The sequence below is a fragment of the Setaria italica genome, chromosome IX (assembly GCF_000263155.2).
Source record: "Setaria italica strain Yugu1 chromosome IX, Setaria_italica_v2.0, whole genome shotgun sequence".
Classification (NCBI taxonomy): domain Eukaryota; kingdom Viridiplantae; phylum Streptophyta; class Magnoliopsida; order Poales; family Poaceae; genus Setaria; species Setaria italica.
In genome coordinates, this window is record NC_028458.1 from 53421616 (window position 1) to 53443598 (window position 21983).

Consider the following 21983-nt stretch of genomic DNA (forward strand, 5'->3'; position numbering starts at 1 on the left):
ACATAAGCACTTATTGTGAAAAATCTATTTTACCCTTTGTGAACGATTTCACATGTCTGTCTCTTCTCCTTCCTCCCTTTTACCCTCTCGCCATGTCAACTAGAAAATTAACTTTCATTTCCCATCACAATCTTGTAGGATTAGATCAGCAAACCAAATCAAACACGGCCTCTCACCACTGAACTATACTAATTTAGTAGCTGGACTAATAATACCGCAACCGATGGAAAAAATTGGTGGCACTTGTGCCGAAGAAATGGCAGATCAGATTTGATGGACCAACCAAAAATTTACAGGGGGCCTGCCCGGCACGGCCATCGTTCATCAGATCATCATCATGCATATCAAGAACAGAAGTCTTACAGGCGGCGCGCGGGGAGAAGTAGACCCAGCTCGTGGGCGCCACGTCGCCGCCGCCCCCGCCGAGCTGCTGCCGCTCCTTCTTGTGCGCGTTCTGGTGGCCGCCCAGCGCCTGCGAGTTGACGAACTCGCGGCAGCAGTACTGGCACTCGTACTGACAGCGGAGGTTCTTCGGTTCCCAAAAACATGAGCCCGAAGGCCATGGCCCGACGGGGGCGGCGCGATGTCGCGCAGGAGGTCGGGAGCGCGAGGAACAAGATGAATCTGAGTCTCAGCAAAATAGAAACGAAGGGATAAGTTATGTAACCAGTGACAATAATGGGTAAATACCCACCAACTTCACGAGGAGGTTTGAAAAGGGGTTTTTGGAGCACCTCTTGAGATACTCCACAAAAAATATGGATCTACCTCCTTACTCCACGTTTTTTCTGAAACTCGAGTTGCTGGAGCTAGACGCGTTTGGCTGTGAATTTTTTGGAGTTTAGTGGAGTGGAGAATTTTTCCTAGAGTGGAGTGCTCCTCTAAACAGACCATTAGCGTTGTAAAGATTCTGCTTGTTGCAATGACCATGAGACGTATGTGTTGCAGCGTTGGTCCCGAGTTTTAGGGCAGTGGTTGCTGCAGCCCGTTTTCAGTATTGTGCTGTGCTGTGCTGTGCTGTAGAAACATACATTTTTCGTATATACATATGAACACATGAGTTATTCAAACTATTTATTTTGAATCAACGGTAAGATAGATCGTGGGTAGGTGAGAAGTACATAGGTAGTTAGTAGATCAAATGGTTGGATGGAGAGAAATTAACGGTTAAGATAAAGTCAGTTCGTATGTACATGTGGTTTTGCATTTTTCCTGTGCTGTGATGTGGCCGACCCGGTTGGATGCAACGAGGTGAAATGCAATTGAAGTTTTCTTTAGAAGAAATGGCCTATTCACGATTCATGAAGAACGCTGTAGCATTTTAAGATTGGGAGGTCCTATTCAAATGTTCGAAGAAAGGTCCAGTGGGCGTCCGTTCGGCGCCCCGTCACGTCGCCGTGACATCGTCGGCATCGAAGCCGACGCGGCCGAAACCAACTCGCCACCTCGTTACCTTAACCAGCTACACACACAGCCACAGGTACCGACCGCCACCGGCCCGAGAGCGACGCGAGCCCACGGGGCGGCGCTAGACTGCTGCTAGGAGGCTAGGAGCCGCTGCTGCAGCGTCGCATCGCATCGTGCTCGCGCACAAACATGACCAAGATTCAAGGTCGCCGCCCCCCGCACCCAGCATATCCATGGCGTCGGTCGCGCGTCCGTCCGCCGACGAGGAAACTCCGTCGGGCCGCTCTCCCACGGGCCGTCGGCTCGTTAGCTTAGAAAAGCCCAACATCCTTGCTGGCTTAAAGAAAGGCCCAGCTCCAGGTCGGGACAGCAGCCCAGCAAAGTCGAGCCCAACCCTTTGCTGGCTTGCTCTGTCTGTCTGAGACTGCTGAATCTTTTTGGGACTGAAGACCAGTTTTGGACTTGAATCCGAGAAAAGGACATGTGGTGCGTCGCCGTACGACGAACACGCATGATCCTGCTATGGCAATCTACATCAGTTCAAACTGTTGATTGCCTTTTCTCTCCAACAAGACAACAGCTGAATGCTTTTGCTGTTTTGCACTTGATTACGGTTAAGCGTTCTGCCCATCTTTTTGACGTTGCAAGGCCTTTATCAAGTCGTCTCCTTCCCTTTTCGCAAATTAAGTGGCCTTTCTGGCAGACAGCACTACTGCAGCAATGTGTTCCCATGGGCCATGGCAACTCACGCGAGCCAGTCAAACAAAGTACAGCCGAGGTAGCCTATCACTCGTCAGCCCACTCTCCCAATCTCTCGCAGTTCGTTCATTCGAGCAGCCAGGCGCTCAGTTTTCCAAGCAGGCTAGCCGAAGTCCGCGGCTTCAATCATGATGAGCCATCTCCTTGGCCCATAGCAGACTTTGATCAGCCCACTCGATGAGAGTTCTGACTTCTGAGACTGCTGCTGGAGTGCTGGGTCACTAGCAGGATCGCTAATAACTGAAAAGGTAGGGCGCAAACGTCTGAACGAAACCATAAATGTGGACGTGGACTTCGGCCTCGCGCACTTTGTTGACCCAGCACTAGTCAGTCAGTTGTCACGCCTTCAAAGATCTGAGTGCATGGTACCGAACGGTCGTGTCCCCCTGAGGTCTGAACTTTGCATACGCGTTGACCTTAGCTGAGCATTGCGGTAAGCAGAGACTGGGAAATGCTCCCAGTGAAAACTTGGCCTCCCGCCTCCCGGTCCCATGCACCGACGACTTCGCGCGTCCAGCTTTTGCCATTTGAAACCATACCTGAATCCTAGATTTTCTATGTTCAAAATAAAAGTGGACTTGCTTCTTCTGTCAGTTGATTGTGCTAGCGGCCCTGAGGTATCTGGTTTTCGTTTTGTCCAGGGGAAGGAAGATAACAGAACGTCAGAACGCACGGCGAGCCCATGCATTCCATCGATCATGGCAGCGCCCGAGCAGTTGGAGGGCCTGGCCGACGACGAAGCCTCCGATGCGGCGGTTGTTTCTTCGATCGACAGCAACGCGCGTACGCGTTCAGTTATGTAGTTCTGTTGCTGCAACGGACCGGTGACGCGGGTGACAATCTGGAAAGCGCCGGAGCGGTTGCATGGTCGGCGAGTTGAGCTCACGCCTTACCAAACTGCTCTGCTCACGGCAAGCATAACGCCTTTCACCTGGGGATCATGGAGGAAAAGAGGACCTTGAACGGTCTCTGGTTGCAGTGAAGAAGCTTACGTAGCTGCGTACAGTATGGTACAACACAAATGATGCCTCATCTCGTGGGAAACTGCAGCGAAGCAGCTGGTACCGGTAGCAGCAGTCAAGGACGTCCATCAGCTTGGATCCCACTGGTACGATGAAGTATGAACTCATGATTCATGATTCAAGCATGGGTTGCATGCAATCAGCAAGCGGACACTTTCCGGCGGCCTTCTGTTAACTCGGTCCCCGCCTCCCCGTCGACGTTTACTTTGACATGGCTGCCTCTGCGGCGCACTGCTGCACTGGCATAGGCGCATAGCTGCACCTGTACAACATGATCGTCGTGCGGGCGCCGTGCGTGGCATGCGGTCCATGGCGACCCTGACCACAGACCGTCTGGCCATTGCCATGGCTGTCGAACTAGCAAGCGTGAGGAATGTATGGTGCTTGGGAGTCGGGACCAGCAAGTTACTCCCTCCGTTTCGCAAAGAGTATTCATTTAGTTCTGTTCTAAGTCAAATCATTTTATGTTTGATCAAATTTATATAAAAATATATCAGTGCTTTTGATGTCTAGCAAGTTTCATTAAATTTGTTATGAAATATATTTTCATATCATACCTATTTGGTGTTTATCGTAAACTTGATCAAACTTAAAACAGTTTGACTTAGGATGAACCTAAATGGACACTCTTTGCTGGACGGAGGGGTAGGTAGCACCTTGGCGCGCGCTGCTACGTCTCTAACCCATTTCGTGTTTCGTCACCTTGCACACGTCATCAAGAGTGGCATGCATTTTCGTTCTGAGTTTTGATGCCGCCTCTAGATCCATCAGTCACGCCCACGCGCCACAGGCAGCTTGTTAATTCAACCTACTAATTATACACTATCCAATTAGTATCAGCCCGGCGGCGATGCATGGTAATGGTGCGCGCCGCGGCCAGCGAGTGATCGCCGTCGGCGCGCCCACATGTCGCGCGCGCACATCCAGACATCCTCACGGGCTCACGGCCGCGCACCGCGGGGGGACGGGGGGGCCCGCGCCGTGGCCGGGCGCTGTCCGGGGACGGCGACGCGGCGGAGCTCTGGTCTGCCACTTCTGCCCGCGGGGCCGGCGTCGCTGTCGGCCCGATCGCCACCGCCGCCGTCCTCCTCACGCGCGTCCACGTCGGAACGTACAACACGTAAGGCCCCGCCCTGCTCGCTTCCCCGGCCGCTAGGGCAGAGCATAGATTCGCATTCGCCGTCGGATGTGCATGCGTGCGTGGTTAATTAATGTCTCTGCTATCGCCCCCCTGATTTTCCCCGTCCCTTTTCCCCCCCTCGATATCTGCCGATCGAACAGTTGGGGCCGCGAAGAGAGCAGCTGCGCAGGTGCTGTGGTGGCCCGGTTGCCTTCCGCCGCCGCCCGTCCGCGCGCCCCATACCGCCCGATACCGGGTCAGTTCCTGTCGACCGTCACGCACGTACGTGACGGCCCGACGGGCCCCCACCTTAACTGCGCTACGCGACGGTTGACGCTACCCGCCTACCCGGGCGCCCACCACCACAGGTCCGGGGGCTAGTCTCGCGTCGCGTCCTCACCCACCTGCCGGCTGCCGCCATCTCGCAGCCCGTTACCTGAAACGGCGGCCGGTGAGGCGGCGCTGCGCCCGCCTTTGCCGTTTCAGGTTCCATCTCTTGCTATGCCCGCCAGCCAGCGTCGCTCTGGCTTCAGGTTCAGGGTCAAACCAGCACGCCCTCATGCTACGTTACCTTCGTGCGTAGAGTTTTGCAGAACTGTCGGTTGTTCGAGCACTGATCGCAACGAAATGCCAGCCCAGACTCGCAACAACACATCGGGGAACGAGGAAACGCCCCGCGGCAACACATTGAAGAATGAGGTCTCTGGTGTAAAAACCAAGCCCATGAATCATGCCATCGGCTCCGAGTCCATATCACGTGAAAAGATCCCGACAGTGCACACGCCGCCAGCCGCGAAACTGAATCCAACCACAGAGCCAGCCAGCTCCGCGCTACGGGACGCCGCCCACCTTTCCACTTGTAATAAAGCTGGCCTCCTTTTTTTTGAGCTCCCCAGGGCGGAATGCGTTATCCGAACCGGGCGTACGGCCACCAAACAGTTGGCAAAGCGGTCACGATCGCCCACCAGGTCCGGCCGGTCCCAGGCGCGCGCGCGCGCTGCTAGCACCTACTCGCAGCTAGCGTCCAGCCAGAAAACGAGCCCGGCCACGGCGCTCGGTCCGATCCGCGCCACACACGACGCCGCCGAGCCGATCGGGCGCGGACGGGGACAGGCGGACCGGACGGGGCCCGACCGGCAGCCAACGGGCATCGGGTGGGCGCCGGGCGGACACGCGCCGGGCGCTGCCGCGGCAGCGAACCAGGAGGCGAAAACGCGAGATCGGCGAGCCCCCCAGGGCATGCGAAAACGCATCGGATTCGGCCCCTAGCTTCCCGCGGCAGGCAGCCGCCACTTGCCCCGGGCGCCGCACATGTCCTTTCGCCCAGTGGCACGTACGAACTAGAACTAGCGTCGCGGGACGCTGCTGGATCGGAGTAGTGGCGGCGCTAGAGAGGAGGGAGAGGCAGCGCCGCAGCGGATAGGGATGTCGCCCAAATTATTGCCTCGTGGCAATCCCGGTCTGTTTCGAGTTTCGGCCGGTAGCTAGCGTCGAGGATGCATCCATCCATCTTCAAAGCCGTCAGCCGTCACCCTGTGTGGCTGTATCCGTGTGTCATGTGACTGAGCTTACATTTCTTCTCCATCTTCTTCTTACTATGAAGCCGCGCAGCTTTCCCAGATGTTCCGGAAGAAGAAGAAGAAAATCCATCGATTTAGAGGGGTTCAGGTCTGAGAAGACCTCGTTTGGTATGCTGTTCAGAGGGATGAGGAGAAACGGGGCAGTAGCCGGTAGCCGGTCAAGGGGGTCAAGCATCGTTAGCATTCAGCAAGTATATAGTGTGGGCAGTGATTTCTTGGTCGGTCTGCAAGCACGTCCCGCATTCTGTTGAGTTAGCTAAGAAGGAAAAGTCAGTCCTCTAATCTGGCTGGTCCAACTCAACAGAGACAAATCGAGTCAAACAAGTTCCTTCTTTGACAGAAGAAAACAAATGAAACGCCTGTCAGAGATTGTCCTACTACGCAGCTCCTTGTCCGACCATGCTTGCACCGGGACAAACTCGATCACAAAACAAATATACAGGGGTAACAGGGCTAATCGCTGTCAGAGGATCTATACAGGTAATAACAACTTGGATGCTTCAACAGCTTGGCAAGCAAAAAAACAATCCTAAACCTGTTACCCTGATAAGGTTAACAATCAGAGAGTTGCTTTGCGCCTGCGCCTCATGGGGCCAATATAGCCAATCCGGGACACGGTCCATGCATATGCGTTGCCCGACACGGAAGAAATCCACTACCGTGGCATTGACAACGTACGTCACAGTAAAAGTAAAGCCGACCGTTGCAGGTGCCGTAACGACACGCTAATCCCCGGGGCCGAGAGCTTTCGCGATCACTACGCGCTGCGCAGCAAGCGGCTAGCGAGCTTTACGCCGAAGGACGCCGGAGAGAGCAAGAACGTGAAGCGAGGAAAGCGAGCCAGATGACCACGAGAGAGGCGGCGATGGTTTAGCAATTAGCCCACTGGTGGCGCCACTAGGCCAAGATTTAAGCGGCACGTAATGCGCAGTTAATCCCGCGCGCCAATCATATGCTCCACCTCCGCCACTCCCGCCCGCACCGGGGGCGTCCACCAATTAATTACCGCACCCATCATCGCCGGCCGGCGGCAAATCCAGCAACGGCTAACGATCATCTCACGGATCAGGCCGCCCGGCCGCATGCCCTTTTGCTTTCCTCGCTTGCTCGTCATAGGCTTCTCATGCCCCCTTTTGGTTTTGCTTTTGCTTTGCTTTGCTTTGATCGACCTGCCCTGCCCCACACGTGATTCAGGAGAGCGATCGAGCGATTAAAAGAGGGCCCGGCACGGGGGCGCTGGGGCTGCGCATATGCGTGAGGGGGTGGGTTACCATTTGAACCGGCGGGAGACCTGAACGGCCGGCTCGTATGGATGGGAGATTAGAAGGCCAGGGGCCAGTGTCGCAGGAGTAGCCTTTCCTTTTCTCGCCTGCGTGGGGCTGCCTATATATATACGGTGCTACATGCGTAGGATCGGAGTATGCAGTATCCCTCGCTCAATCCCGGCTGCCGATGAGCTCGAGAGGGTAGTGCAACTAGCTAGCTCGAGCTCTAGTGGCTTCATCATACGGCTGGAGTAGAAGACGCGATCGGTCGTCGGTGCCATGACCATGACCATGACCATGAGAGACGAGGAGGAGGAGGAGGAGCAAGGGGTGGTGATCCGGAGCTACAACCCCAAGACGGACCAAGCCGGCACGGAGGCCGTCGACAGGGAGTGCGAGGTCGGCCCGGCCGGCGGGATGTCCCTGCACGCCGACCTCCTCGGCGACCCCGTCGCGCGCATCCGCCACTCGCCGCACCACCTCATGCTGGTACGTGGTGTACCGTACGTGTGTGTGTGTACGTATAGGTATACGCGGCAGGTAATGCGCGGCCGGATACTATGATTGCGCTGCACACAGTTGCACGTAGCTATTAGTGGGGCGATAGCCGCTGATTGTTCGGGCCTTCAACTCTCGCTGCTGGTAGTGGGTTGCTTTTTTCCAGCGCGTTAGTTTCATCGATCTCGACATGGCAGGTAGCTGAGACGTCCGGGCCGGGCGGCCGGATCGTCGGCCTCATCCGCGGCACCGTCAAGTCCGTCGCCACCGGCAAGGCCTGCCCTCAGGGCGAACCCGCCTTCGCCAACGTCGGGTACATTCTCGGCCTCCGCGTCGCGCCCTCCCACAGGTAATCCTAGTTGTTTCAGTGTCATCATTCATCAAGCTCTGTCCTCTCTGCTCTATGTTCGCGACACTTGTCGACATTGTAGCATCCATCGTTCGATCACTCATCATTGCTGTTGCGTTGTCAAGAGAGCAAGCTAATTGGTTTGGCGTTTGTTCACGTACGTGCAGGCGGATGGGCATCGCGCGGCTGTTGGTGCGGCAGCTGGAGCGGTGGTTCGAGGTCATGGGCGCCGAGTACGCGTACATGGCCACCGACAAGTCCAACGAGGCGTCGCTGCGCCTCTTCACCGGCCGCTGCGGCTACTCCAAGTTCCGGACGCCGTCGCTCCTTGTGCACCCCGTGCACTCGCACCGCCTCAGGGCGCCGCGCCGCGCCACGGTCGTGCGTCTGGGCGCCTGCGACGCCGAGCGGCTCTACCGCAGCCGGTTCGCGAACGTGGAGTTCTTCCCCGCGGACATCGGCGCCGTCCTCGACAACCAGCTCTCCCGGGGCACGTTCCTGGCGATCGTCGACGGGGGCGGCTACGAGTGGCGCGGGGTGGAGGACTTCCTGTCCTCGCCGCCGGCGTCGTGGGCGGTGGCGAGCGCGTGGGACTGCGGCGGCGTGTTCCGCCTCGAGGTCCGCGGCGCGTCCCGTCTCCGCCGCGGCGCCGCGGCCGCCACCCGCGCGCTGGACCGCGTGGCCAAGTGGCTCCGCGTCCCGTCCGTGCCGGACTTCTTCCGCCCGTTCGCCGGGTGGTTCGTGTACGGCCTCGGCGGCGACGGCGGCGACGCCGCGGTGGCCGCGGAGGCGCTGTTCGCGTCGATCGTCAACATGGCGCGCGGCGCCGCGGCCGCCGTGGCCTTGGAGGTGGCGGCCATGGACCCGCTCCGCTCCCGCATCCCGCACTGGCGCCGCCTGTCCTGCGCCGAGGACCTGTGGTGCATGAAGCGCCTCGGCGGCGGCGGCGGCCACGCGGATGGATGGGATTGGTCCAGGTCGGTCCCTGGTAGCTCCATCTTCGTGGACCCCAGGGAGGTTTGAGTGTGACTCAGCCGGCGTCCGCTTGCAAGCAGAGCTTTTGTGCTCTGTTTTCTTGCCACTGGATTTCAGTTTTGATCTTTTTTCTTTTCCGCCTTCAAATTTTGCCACCTCGTGTCTATAGTTGTAGTTTTGGAAGGCGGAGATTTCGTCGGATGACTATCTTTTTGTAGGATCAGCAATCGATCGTGTAGATACATTCTAGTCCTTTTCCGGCCTGTCTTCTCTGCATTTTTTTTTGCACCGTGACAAGTGTGCGGTCGCGAGGGATCGTTCCAATCCAGCCACGAGTATCATTGAGGGCATCAACCGATGAATGCCTCTGCAACCACCGATGAGTATATGTTCCTGACTCACGTCCGCGTCCGTGTCGCCCCCATGCCTTTCGAGCCGTCGCTGCTGCGATCCACCGGTGATGGTGCTGCACTCCTGCTGTGATGATGACGATCATGAGCGAATCGATGCGTGATATAATGGCTGATGGCGCTCGAGCTGACACCTAGCGTCCGTCGTCGTCCTCCGCCCTTTTGCTGGCCATCGCCATGGCTGCCCTACGTTTTGTGTTGTGCACTGTGCAGTGCAGCAGCGGTGTGGGAGAGTAGGCGCATGTGCTGCGTAGCCTCGTTGGCGTGGATGTTGTTCAGAAAAAGCGAGGGGTTGTCGCGGCGTCGCGTAACGGCGAACGCCAGTGGGCATAATACCGATCGGCGCCGGCGGCGCTGCGCTCGACGCCTCGGCTGCAGTGCACTGTCCTGGTTGTTTTGTAGCGCGTGCAGAACAAATGATTGGACCTGTCGCCGGTGGAGCATCGATTCCAATTGGCCAATTGGGCAATTTGGCCATCGGCGGCGTGGTTGCAGACTTGCAGTTCCGGCCACTCTACTATCTGGCACTTCGTTTTCCATCTATCATTCTATCCCTGCGCAATAGGCCTGCTAGTGGGGCGGGTTGAAATGGGTTTTATGGGGCGGGTTGTGACGTGGGGTGTGTTTGAATGGGTTAAAATAGGTTTTAGTATGTAATGGGTTCGGGCGGGTTGGGTATATCAGAAATGCGGGTTGGGGCGGGTTGAAAGTGATTTTTTGTTTGAATTTGTATGGATTTAATTCATAGGTTTAACTTTCACGTTTCGGCTCTTGACGTGGGGCCATGATATAAGTCCAGCCGCACTACTTTGCACAAAGTAGCAGACTGTCAAACTAATTTATTTGCAACAAATTTTGGTCAATTTCTCCAAAATTTTAAGGTGTGAACGCGAGATTTTAATTTTAGGGTCCGACTCTTGACACGGGGCCCACGTATAAGTCCAGCCGCACTACTTTGCACAGAATAGCGGACTGTCAAACTAATTTATTTGCAACAAATTTCGATCAATTTCTTTAAAATTTTAAGGTGTGAACGCGAGGTTTTAATTTTAGGGTCCGACTCTTGACGCGGGGCCCACATATAAGTTCAGCCGCACTACTTTGCACAAAGTAGCGGGCTGTCAAACTAATTCATTTGCAACAAATTTCGGTCAATTTCTCCAAAATTTTCAGGTGTGAACGCGAGGTTTTAATTTTAGGGTCGGACTCTTGACGCGGGGCCCACATATAAGTCCAGCCGCACTACTTTGCACAAAGTAGCGGACCGTCAAACTAATTCATTTGCAACAAATTTTGTCAATTTCTCCAAAATTTTAAGGTGTGAACGTGAGGTTTTAATTTTAGGGTCCGACTCTTGACGCGGGCCCCACATATAAGTCCAGCCACACTACTTTGCACAGAGTAGCGGACTGTCAAACTAATTCATTTGCAACAAATTTCGATCAATTTCTTCAAAATTTTAAGGTGTGAACGTGAGGTTTTAATTTTAGGGTCCGACTTTGGACGCGGGCCCCACATATAAGTCCAGCCGCATTGCTTTGCACAAAGTAGCGGATTGTCAAACTAATTCATCTGCAACAAATTTCGGTCAGTTTTTCCAAAATTTTAAAGTGTGAACATGAGGTTTGTATAAATTTATAGATTCATGTACAAAACCCACGGGTTATATCAATTTGTGGGGCGGGTTGGGTTGAGTTTACACAATAGAATTATGGAGCGGGGTGGGTAGGTGAATGAGTTAATTTATTGCGGGTTGGGATGGGTTTGGGGCGGGTTTCAACCCATTAGCAGGCCTCGCAGACACCGGCGACGGCGATGCAACAAAACTGGCGGTAATTGGGGCCATGTATGCAATGCACGAATGTATCTATCCAGTTCCTGTCACAAGGATCCGTCGATCGTGTAATGCCGTACGCTGCAGGTAACGGGAGTCAATTTGAGCATAACGATCTGTCACCACCCAATAGTGCTGTCGGCTGGGCTCAATGATATTATCGACGGCGGGATAGCACAGAGTCACACAGATGCAGTCGCGGAAGCTCGGTGAGAACTGGAAAAGCTCGCCCATGATCATCACGGGCTCACGGCCAATCCTACCGGACCGAGCCGTTTCGTCTCTGAACTCTGCAGGAGCAGGACACGGACAGCAGGAGACGGTCAGACAGTGAGACAAAGCAGCGATCCAAAATGCACCAGTGCTCGCGCCAAATTGCTGGCGGCTACGCGCGACACATGTGCATGTGACCGATCCATCGATCAGCCGCTCGCACGCACGAGCTACTCGCCCTACTCCTTTTGTATAAGTGCTCCGAGCTGGTGATCCATTGTACAGTAGGAAATGGCACATGCATACGCGATTAGGAAAGGCATGTGCCTCTGAGACTTGCAGACTTTCCTCTGAGACCATGCCTTTCCTGACGCTCCAGCTAGCCAGCTAGGTTCGCCGAGCTATCCGCCGGCCGACAAGCCGGCCTCGTGGTTGATCTCTCTCTATCTATCCTGTTCTTTCTCGGGGTCCGTCTCTCTCCGAAACGTAGACCGCATTAATCCGAGACACATCAGTGGATAAGGATTTCCGAGTATGCACGCACACATCTGATTTATGCAACGGGCAGAGCATCTCTCTGATTTGGAGAAGTGGATAGATGTGCCCATATATAGAAGTGCTCTGAACAAGACCAGAATTGGTCATGGCCTTGCGAGACACTGATTTCCTTGGTGATCCCTGTAGTGAATTAGTGATCTTGCAATGGGGCCCAAGGGGTGTGGTGTCCAAATGTGATGAGTCGATGAGAGCACGGCCGGCATCGGCCTTCCTTTTTGCCCCGGCCGGCCTTGTTGTCAGAGCGGTCGGTGAACATTGTTTACGCCGCCGGCGGCGGTTGTTCATCACGTCACCGTTGGTAGCGCACGCTCGGTCGTCTTGTATGGAGGATGAGGATGAGGATGAGATGACGATTGGATCGTGATTTGATTTCGGTGGGTTTCTAATAATCTAGTGAGATGAATTGTGGGTTTCTAGTAATCTAGTGAGATGAACATTTCGTGCTAAGCTTTTTCTGAAAAGCCAGTGCAGCTTAGAGGTGTTTGGTTATAGAGACAAATTTAATTCCTGTCACATTAAATGTGTAGATAGGACTCAGCCGTATTGAGCCTCCGTATCAAAGAGGGACATACGTACCTGCCAAGACCCTGTATCTGGCCGGTCGCACTGACTGGTCTACCGCAACCGCCTCATCAAACTGTTATTTTGAGCAATCCTCATCAAACTGTTTTCCGTGACGCATCCGGCCAAACCGAGCAGCCACATGCCACCACCACTTCCCGGCTGTGGATCCGGCCGCACTATCGGCCGGCAATCCCAGGCACTTCCGTTCGTGGCGATCGCGGGAGAGCAGAGCTGCCGAGTACCCGTCGGGATTGAGCCGCGCAGCCGACGTGTCGGCGAGGAATGCATGGCCCGCGCGCGAGACGGCGTGGTGGAGTCCAAGCGTGCGCGGAAGACGGCGACGTTTTGGCCTCGCTTTGGAGCGCCGTGGTGGTGATCGCCGGCAGGTACGATTGCTTTCCGATATTGGGGGTCGATCAGGAAGAAAACTATCCATCGTGCAGTGGCGCGGGTCGGCGGGTGCACGGCCACGTAACGGCGCCGGTTTTTATCGGGGCTTGACCTGACCACTCCGTGTCCATCCGGATTCGTTGACGAGGCCACGAAGGGGCCGGGGCGGACGCGCTGACTGGTACGTCGAACTCCTTTTTGCCAGACAACCTGACCGGACGCGGATGAACATGGTCGTGCGAGCCTGACAAGGCGTCCTCGACCGGTCGCCACTTTCTCATAGGCACCTGATGAATAGAAGGAGAGATTTGGGCCTTGTTTAGTTGGGGAATTTGGGAGGTGCCAAATTACTGTTACAGCACTGTAGCACACTGTAGCGTTTCGTTTGTATTTGTGAATTATTGTTCAAATATTGACTAATTAGGCTCAAAAGATTCGTCTCGCAAAGTACAACAAAACTGTGCAATTAGTTTTTAATTTCATCTACATTTAGTACTCCATGCATGTACCGCAAGTTTGATGTGATGGGGAATCTTCTTTTTGCATAGTGTCAAAGTTGGGAGTTGGGAGTAACTAAACATGGCCTTGCTTTCTTTCGTTGACAGGCTTGGGATTTTTACGTACGGAGTACGGTGACTGGCTGACTTTCTTATCTCTGCATGACATATGCATAACCATCTCTTATACATAAACTGAAATGCTTAAACGAGTATTGATCCACCAATATTTTTGTTGACTAACTTTTTTTTTTGCGAATATTTTTGTTGACTAACCTGAAGACTTGCTGTAATGATCTACAAGTAATGTCCAAAATTTTGGTTGAGGGATAGTAGTGTCCGCCGTAGGTAAGGGCTCTTTTTGCAGGGTTTCAGCTTCTCTGACTTTTAGTTTATTTGAATATACAATTTTTGTAACTGTAAGAAATAATTCTTAAAAGTTCTCTAGAAGTCAGAGCCGTCTCTGAGGAAATAGTGTTAATATGGTTAAAATCTACATAACCTCGAATTTCGTTGCTCCTAATAGTAATAAAATTCGGGATCAGCTCTTTCTGGAAAAGAATCATTACGCGGTTGCATGCCAACGTTTGAGTGGTTTCCACCCCGATAAGAGGTTAAGTTGCCTTTCTAGTTTCGACGTCCGCTGTCATTGCTCGGCGCCTCCGCCACTTATCGCTGCTCCTCGAGTCAACTGGTGGTCATTCGACACGTTTGCTTGCCTGGACGTGGATCCGCAGTTCAGCACGCGCCAAAGCAGGCCCTCGTCGTGGCACCTCAGCGTACGTACCTCACCCCCACCACGTGATGCGATGTGGTGCTATACCGATACACCATCATGGCGCCGTTTGAAAGTTGAAACGAGATCGGAGATCCCCTGCTCTGCTGGCCGCCCAGGCAATTGGACGCGACGCGGAGACACGTCGTGTTGACTCGACAGGCCAGAAAGACCCCCAAGGTGCGGTGCCCTGCTGGTGGCCTGGTCGTCCCTTGCTGCCGCCTTGCCTCGACAGCGGTGAGACAAAGGGCACGACCTTTCCTCCACTCTGTCCCCGGATGGCCGGATCCACACCGTTCTCCGCCGAAGACAAATCCGGTCTGCCTCGCCCACTTCGCGTGGCTAGTCAGGGTAACTGTAGCTGGCTAGGCTGTACGCCTGGTCGCCTGTCCCCAAGCTGGGCGAACCTTGGCGTGGCCCCGCCAGAGACCCGAGGCACCCTGAACTCCTTCCTGGTCTCCGTCTCCGTTCCTCTGACTGCCTGAGCTGATCCCTTTTCCTTGTCTTTTGGACCGAGGACGCTGCCGAAACCGACGACGAGAACCGTGCAGGCATCACTGCGTGTTTGACCCTGAACAGGTGAACCATGCGAATATGCGATGGTCCAGCTGCCCAGGCATACCTGCCCCGCACGATCGAAAGCCAAAAAGGCTTGGGATTTTGTTCCGTGTAACTTCATGCCCTTTTGCCTTGCCGCCACATTGCACAACCGCAGTGCTGGTAGGCGGTACCTTAGGCTAGATCTGTCCTCGGAGTGCCAAGATCTTGCTGAACTGCTCTGTCTCAGCCTCTCAGGAGACGCCTGGCCAGTGATCATCATTGTGCCTTGATAATTCAGGCTTCCCCGGACCCCGGTCCGGCCTCTATCACCCGCGATTGCCCTGGTGTTCGTGCTTACCTGTTGGAGACCAGACCATGCAGGATTATTTGCCTTTAAGCTTTACTTAAGAGAGTTGAGACATTGCAGATGCGTAGAAAAGATTTGCCTGTGCCGTTTTGATCATGGATTCGACTGCTAGCGTTGCCATGATCCAGCACGGATTCGTGGGCCGGGCCCCGGGCTGATATTTCAAGTTAGCAGATGCCAAGCGCCATTTTTTGTTACAGGATTCCTGCACAAGTTTACCCTTTTGATCTCAACTCGATCATATGATGACGATTGATGATAATCATAGAGCGATTCCACCTCATCCCTTCAAATCTGTTGAGCTACACTAATACGCAGCCATTATTGTTGGCCTAGCTCATGTGCTTCCTGTGAGACCTGGGTATTCGGTGCCTGAATCTGAATAGGATGCCATTCTGTGTGATCTGGGCCGTGTTTAGTTGGGGAATTTGGGAGGTGCCAAATTACTGTTACAGCACTGTAGCACACTGTAGCGTTTCGTTTGTATTTGTGAATTATTGTCCAAATATTGACTAATTAGGCTCAAAAGATTCGTCTCGCAAAGTACAACAAAACTGTGCAATTAGTTTTTAATTTCATCTACATTTAGTACTCCATGCATGTACCGCAAGTTTGATGTGATGGGGAATCTTCTTTTTGCATAGTGTCAAAGTTGGGAGTTGGGAGTAACTAAACATGGCCCTGGATAGTTCAGACGTCGATCCGATGACTTTACAAGTCGGCAAAGCCGCAAAGGTTTAGTCCAGCAAAAAGTTACTGTTTTCAAACTATCGGGCAGATATAAGAATGGAACGCAAGAACGCAGAGCTGCAGAACAGTTATCCTTCAACTCTAACAAAGTAGGCTTCTTATAACACTACTTCGAGTTCACACATAAGACCTCACATAGAACCCCCAGATTTCACAGGTTTCATGGCAAGCCTACACTCTACCAACACAACCTAAGAACAGACCTGGCATTATAACATCCCTAAAGACGTGTAAAAACATCAGTCCTTGCTTCTATGCAACATTCATAAGAAAGAACAGACGACTGCTAAAACCTAGTGCCTCCTGAAGCTTTCATTCAGCGAAGGCTGCAGCTACGCGGCTGCCGACTTGGTGGTACTCCTTGCGGGAGTCCTCTTGGGGTGCTCCTGTCTTGGCAAGATGGCGCTGTCAGATGAATCCGAGCTGCTGCGCTCCCCAGCCTGTCCTTTGCTCGACATCATCTTCCCCAGCGCCTTCTTCGGCGTTGCACCGCCTTTCGCCCTGCCATTGGCCGCTTTGTTGCCTCCATGGTTCTTCTCAGCGTCAGTACCAGCGGTGTCACATTTGTCGAGCTTTGTGGTCTTGGACAGGCTGAGGTCTTCCACGGCCATGACTCCGTCCCACTCGTCTTCAGTGTTCGTTGTGGCACCTGATCTTGAGCTCTCGTAGGAACCAATGCCGATGCTGTCAGCTCGGATGGTGGCTGCTGCAGAAGCCCTTGTCTGCTCGTGGTATAGAACCTGCACCACAATCCTCAGAGGTAGGCGCTCGTTCTGCACAGCATGAGCACATGCATCAGGCGACAACTTCTTGCAGTCCATGAGGGCGCAGAGCCTCTTCTTATCGCTCTTGCCCAAGCTTGGGTGCTCCTGCACAAAATTTAAGAGAAATATGTTAACTCCACATTTTTTTCTAGAATCAAGAGAAATAGAATGGGTATCTTAATCCCCATGACATACTAGTAATAGTCATGCACATGAAGAAATTTAACAATGACAAAAACCGGTACTATCCAATATGCATCAGGAGTATATTTTGAAGTAATTAGCATAATAAAGCAACTCACTATGTATATGAAGTTTCTCAGAGTGGTCATAAAATTTAAATTGGTAGTTGTAACAATACCTTCAGATACATATCAATGGCACGGTATAGCCCATCATGAACTGGCCTTGAATTGCCTGAAACTGTCTCAGCTAGACTGAAAAACTTATAAACAGGTATGTTTGGGTCCTTTGCAACCTCTGCAAGATATCCATCGACAATTTTGGCCACCGTAATCATTGATGCACTAGGAGCTGAAACATGATCATTCACTTCCCCACCATTATGCTTCTGGGCATGCTTAGAATCTTGTCTGACAAATTCCTCAACAATGCTAAGAATCAGGTCAATGTCATAAACAGTGGTATCACCGTCCACTGTAGGGATCAGAAGATCAGACACTGATGCTTCTTCCAGTTGTCGGGCAATACGCTTCATAAGCTCTTTCCTGCACATCTCTCCACACTTCAGCAGATTTGTTGCCTTCAGTAGCTTTAAAAGGAAGCTGCATGAGACTGAACCTTTCTCAGATGGCAACAGGCATGTGATGGTAACTAGCATTGCCCGAACCTTTGCATCACCATGGATCATTGATACCTTGCTCAATGATGGAAGCTTCTTGTAAGTATAGGCTTTGATTGCCTCACCAATAACATCCTTGGATACCATACATTTGGCTTTGATTGCTGTTATGACTTGCTTGTAGGCATCAATGTCAAGATCAGTCAGATCTTCAACCCACCAATCCTTTGGAACTAACTGCTGCTGTTTGACTCCATTCCAGGGAGAATCATTGCCACTCTCAGTTGGGAGCTTCTTTCGATTGTACGTGTATGACCATTCGACCTTTGAAACGTCAATAGAGGCTTTTGAAGCAACAGAATCAATGCAGTGGCTAACCAACTTAAGATCCTCTGCCCAAGGCAAATGAGCCTTTGTTGTCCCAAGAACAATAATAGAGTCTTTCCAGCTCCGAAATATGCTTGAGCTGAGGAAGACATCAATCTTGTAGATCAGATTGCCCTTGTCAACAGTCTCATTCATCTCCAAGTACTCTGCAGCACAGCGTGCAGCAATCACATTGTAGGCATTGAGTGTGACTATCATGCCATAGCAAAACTTGGCACAGATCTCAAAAGCCTTTGCACCACCAGGAATGTCATGGATTTGTATGTCAATATTTTCATCACCAGTGGTTGGGATCAACTTTTGAAAGCGAGCACACTTGGACAAGAGTGGAAACTGTATGAATGGAAAATGTAAGTCAGAAAAACACTGATAAAACCGCAGACTCAACTACTCAAGTGATTGTGGAGATGCATAATCACAACCAAGAAATTACTTAAGTCACTGATATGTAAAACCCATCCACAAGAGTGAGAAAACATCAACCAAATGACATATGACAGAAAAATAAGTAAAGCAGGTGTCCACAAGAATTCTAGCATAGAGACCATTTTGGTTTGAAAATGTCAAACTACACAAAACAGACCTTGATCTCCAAAGCACATGCACCTTCTACCATATATAGTCTCACAAAGCAGCTTTTAACGTCAAATGAATGAAAATAACATATCATTTACCTTGTGAAGGTAAAACTTTGTAGTCCCAATACGAACAGTGATGTCGCTCACCAATTCAGATGCCACAATACTGCAAGGATACATAGTTTTCATAAGTAAAGGAGCCGCAAATAACAGGAATACAAAAAAGAGCACTTGGTGCTTAGTAAGGGAAAGACAGCTTTTCGATTCATACTCAGGTAAAGGAAAGGAGACCTATGGTGTTGCATATGGTAGAAGATCAGGCATAGTGTTGGATGAAAGTTAATTATTACTATTTTATACACAAATCTAGGAAAAACAATGGAGACTTGTGGCATTGCATTTTAGGTTAGCATCCGACTGAAGCAGTACCCAACTTTATAAACTGAGAATACTATTCTATGCTGTCATTCTAAACTGAAAAGAAGTATCCGACTAAGCATTTAGCAAAGTGAATTAATAAATAAAGAATGCTAATGCAAACAGACCTTTATACAAGAATAAGCCAATTTCTAGTACTAATTAAAAAACATGGAGCATGTTGGCCTTAAACTCTAAAAGGAGCTAAAATCAGTTCCTGGCTTTTAGTTGCTCTATGTATTTGTTCCTTTCTGTAGTTACATGACTATGTTTTTTTTCCTGAAAAGTATTGTTCTCTTTAATCTTTTCCTCGTATCATGCAGCTGTACCTTTATACCACCTTAGAAAATCGTAAACCTTCCTCTCTAACCAACGCGTTAGCAGACCACATTGGGCATGCATCATGCAAGTCTATGTTGGAATATCTGAGTGGATTCAACAAGTATGCATAAATGATGACAGACAGCATACAAACAATTATTCATACTAGATTCCGCTGTTAGATAGCATGAGCACTCAAGGGGCCTAAAACTAGTGAAACATTAACACTTTTTATGGGTTCTACAAGTTCACGTACAATATTCCAACTGTATTAGATTTCAAAGTGACGAACTGCACTTTATTTGTTTCAATAAAATAAAATAAATAAATAAACACACTTTCAGAGAACAAACTGAAGCATAAACCTACAGTGTCAGGTGCCAAAAACCCAACAAATGAGATCATTTAGAAGTGAAAATAATAGTAAAAGAAGTCAGAGGAAGGGGCCACCAAAGAAACAAGGTAGAAGAACAAGCAAAAGAATCGATCAGTCACCTGACTTCATTCCCATCACCCTGAAAGGTATCCGGATTCGATCCAAGCTTCATGAACTTCATCTTGAAACACGGAAGAAGAGGCCCACAGCTTCCGCTCTAGACCAATGCAGGCACAGTGAGCACCCAACACCACCACCAACACTTGTAAGAAGCAAGAACTGCCACAGCACAGCACCACTATCCCATGCTTGTCCACAGCAGCAACGGCAAACGGCTCAGAGCAGAGCAGCGGTACAAGAACAAGTTGCTGCGCCGAGAAGACCGAATATTACAACGTGCCGGAGCCGGCCAGGAGATCGCTCGTACAACGAAAACAAACAAATAATGGGATCGGTTCCAATGCAGCAACAGCAACTCCTGCTTCAAGCACACTCCAACCCCAACCTATGCGGCCGGTGCCCCTGCAGCCCTGCTATCGTAGGCAGTGAGGCCAGAAGGGGAGGAGCACAAGCGCCTCAGGAGGAGTAAACTATATGGAGTGGAGAGGGGGCAGTGAACCAGAGGAGGGACACCCACAAAGCACAAAGCTGACACACCCCCACCTCCCCCTGCTACTTGTTAATTGCCTGTCCTTCTTGATCCAGGAAAAGATTAGTATAATTCCTTCAGCCCTCCAGTTTTCTTCACTGCACTTGCTCTAAAAAATGCCAAGATTCACAGAGGATCTTGTGCCCAATGCATTATCAGAGTAAACAACTAGTCCACATTCCTCGCCACACCATTCCCCAAGTATGATCCCCTCTCTCGCTCTCTCTCAGCGATCTCTGCAGCAGCAACGGCAAAAACAAACGTTAGTGGTGCTCTGAACTGGTTGAGGCAGGAGACATCGAGCATCTATTTTAAATGCGATATGGGGGAGGCAATGGAGAGACCAAGAACCACTTGCTCACTCCGGTCCGTGCTTGTGCGGGAGAATCTTATCACCAGCACGCCAAGATCTCAGAGTTTTGTGCTGCCGAGATCAGATGACGAGGGAGAAAGAGAGAGAGAGAGAGAGACGCTACACAAATACGTGTGGGGAGAGGGCCGGGGACGGAGGAAACCATAAAAAAGAAGGATCAGGAGGCCATCAACAATGTGAGAGCCATGAGGCGGCATGTGGGCGGCATCAAGGGTTTATAGCAAACCAGAGGGAAGGCAACAAAACAGGGTACCCAACAAGGCACGCAAGAACAAAGGCAAAGCAGAGGGCCAGCATCAGGCATGACCCGAGAAAGAGGAACAGTGTGAGACCCACCCCGAGAAAAAAAGACTTCCCTCGTCGGCCCCCGAGCAATGGAGCCACCCAAGGACGACGTACCGGCTCGGGAAGACGGGGACGGGGAGTGCGCCCCAGATGCGGCCACGCAAGGGTGTGCATGCGCCGGTCGCGTGCACATGCGGCTGTCGCTCTGCCGCCCCTGCTTGCGCTTGTGCTCGTCCTCCGGTGTTGGGATGGGGAAAAAGACGGTGGCGAGGGCAACGGGCAGACCTCAGTCTTGCAGGTGTCCTTCTCCCCCTCCAATGGCAGCGCTGCTGGACTCAAGAGGCGGCCCCCAGCATGCCTCCCTCTTCTCGAGCACCCATGCCGGCCACACCCTCTCTCTCTCTATCTCAACTTCTCAAGCAGTCAGGCTAAGCTAGTGAGGTGACGCAACATCCAACAGCGAAAGAAAAGAGAAAAGCGAGAGGAGATCGGCGGAGAAGAAAGGGGCAAGAAGAGCCTCACCGCAAGAAGCCAAGAAGCAGCAGCTAGCAAACAGCGAGCGAGGGAGCAGCGGGCGCTTTGGCGGAAGGCTTTCCTGCTCGCCTTTGCTACCCCCGTCTGCCTTTGCTGGTCTGTTCGCTCTCGTTACTGGTTCGCTCGCTGAGCGGCGCGGCGCTTTGAAGAGGGAATAGAAAGCTCGCCTTCTCTCTCTCTCTAGCCGCGCGCGGTCCTGCGCGGAGTCCTTCCTGCCGCAGGGTGGCCGGCCGGCCGTGGCGCTCGTGCCCTTTTTCTTCTCCCCCACTGCCCTTTTTCCGCGATACGTTCGGATGCTACAGTGCGGGTCTCCGTCTTTCCAGCTGCACGCTACAGGCCATGGAATGGAATGCGCAGAGGAGTAGCCGTGCACTCGTCTCCTCCTTTGCCTGCCTGGTCCACAAGATCAGTTCAAACCCCGGGCCGGGCCGAGCGGGATCTGGGGTTGAAACCCTGGGCCTGAGCCCGGTCCATTTGATAGTATTTTATTTTCTATTTTCTTTATGAAATATTATCTTTACAATGTTTTATCCATATTTTACTCTTTATCGAAAAGAATCCATATTTTATTGAAAAACAACATTGCATCTTCACAAAAACAAAGGAGAGAGAAAGAAAGACAAC

General features: G+C 52.1%; 2 protein-coding genes across 6 annotated transcripts; one reads left to right on the forward strand and one right to left on the reverse strand.

The window, feature by feature from the left end:
- Positions 1 to 7166: 7166 nt before the first annotated feature.
- Positions 7167 to 9348, forward strand: LOC101770019 (probable N-acetyltransferase HLS1). Its single transcript, XM_004985220.2, has 3 exons — positions 7167 to 7642; positions 7849 to 8000; positions 8168 to 9348. The coding sequence occupies exons 1-3, from the start codon at positions 7433 to 7435 to the stop codon at positions 9021 to 9023; spliced, it is 1218 nt and encodes a 405-aa protein (XP_004985277.1). The 5' UTR covers positions 7167 to 7432; the 3' UTR covers positions 9024 to 9348.
- A 6583-nt stretch (positions 9349 to 15931) lies between these two features.
- LOC101770423 (BTB/POZ domain-containing protein NPY4) lies at positions 15932 to 21616 on the reverse strand. 5 transcript variants are annotated; one of them, XM_012843129.2, is made up of 5 exons: positions 21348 to 21616; positions 19638 to 19886; positions 18501 to 18570; positions 16999 to 18159; positions 15932 to 16742 (listed from the first exon to the last, which is right to left on the reverse strand). In XM_012843129.2, the coding sequence occupies exons 2-5, from the start codon at positions 19697 to 19699 to the stop codon at positions 16206 to 16208; spliced, it is 1830 nt and encodes a 609-aa protein (XP_012698583.1). In that variant the 5' UTR covers positions 19700 to 19886; positions 21348 to 21616; the 3' UTR covers positions 15932 to 16205. The 5 variants fall into 5 exon arrangements, with proteins under 5 accessions (XP_012698583.1, XP_004985280.1, XP_004985281.1 ...); XM_004985223.3 differs by having other exon boundaries at positions 19638 to 20403; XM_004985224.4 differs by lacking the exon at positions 21348 to 21616 and adding an exon at positions 20940 to 21085 and having other exon boundaries at positions 19638 to 20403.
- Positions 21617 to 21983: the final 367 nt, after the last annotated feature.

Coding starts and splice junctions, on each gene's coding strand:
- LOC101770019 (XM_004985220.2), top strand. CDS start 7,433: ATGACCATGACCATGACCATGAGAGACGAGGAGGAGGAGGAGGAGCAA. Junction 7,643..7,848: donor CGCCGCACCACCTCATGCTG/GTACGTGGTGTA, acceptor TCGACATGGCAG/GTAGCTGAGACGTCCGGGCC. Junction 8,001..8,167: donor CGCGTCGCGCCCTCCCACAG/GTAATCCTAGTT, acceptor ACGTACGTGCAG/GCGGATGGGCATCGCGCGGC.
- LOC101770423 (XM_012843129.2), bottom strand. CDS start 19,699: ATGAAGTTCATGAAGCTTGGATCGAATCCGGATACCTTTCAGGGTGAT. Junction 18,571..19,637: donor GGTGATGGGAATGAAGTCAG/GTGACTGATCGA, acceptor GTATCCTTGCAG/TATTGTGGCATCTGAATTGG. Junction 18,160..18,500: donor CAAAGTTTTACCTTCACAAG/GTAAATGATATG, acceptor CCATTCATACAG/TTTCCACTCTTGTCCAAGTG.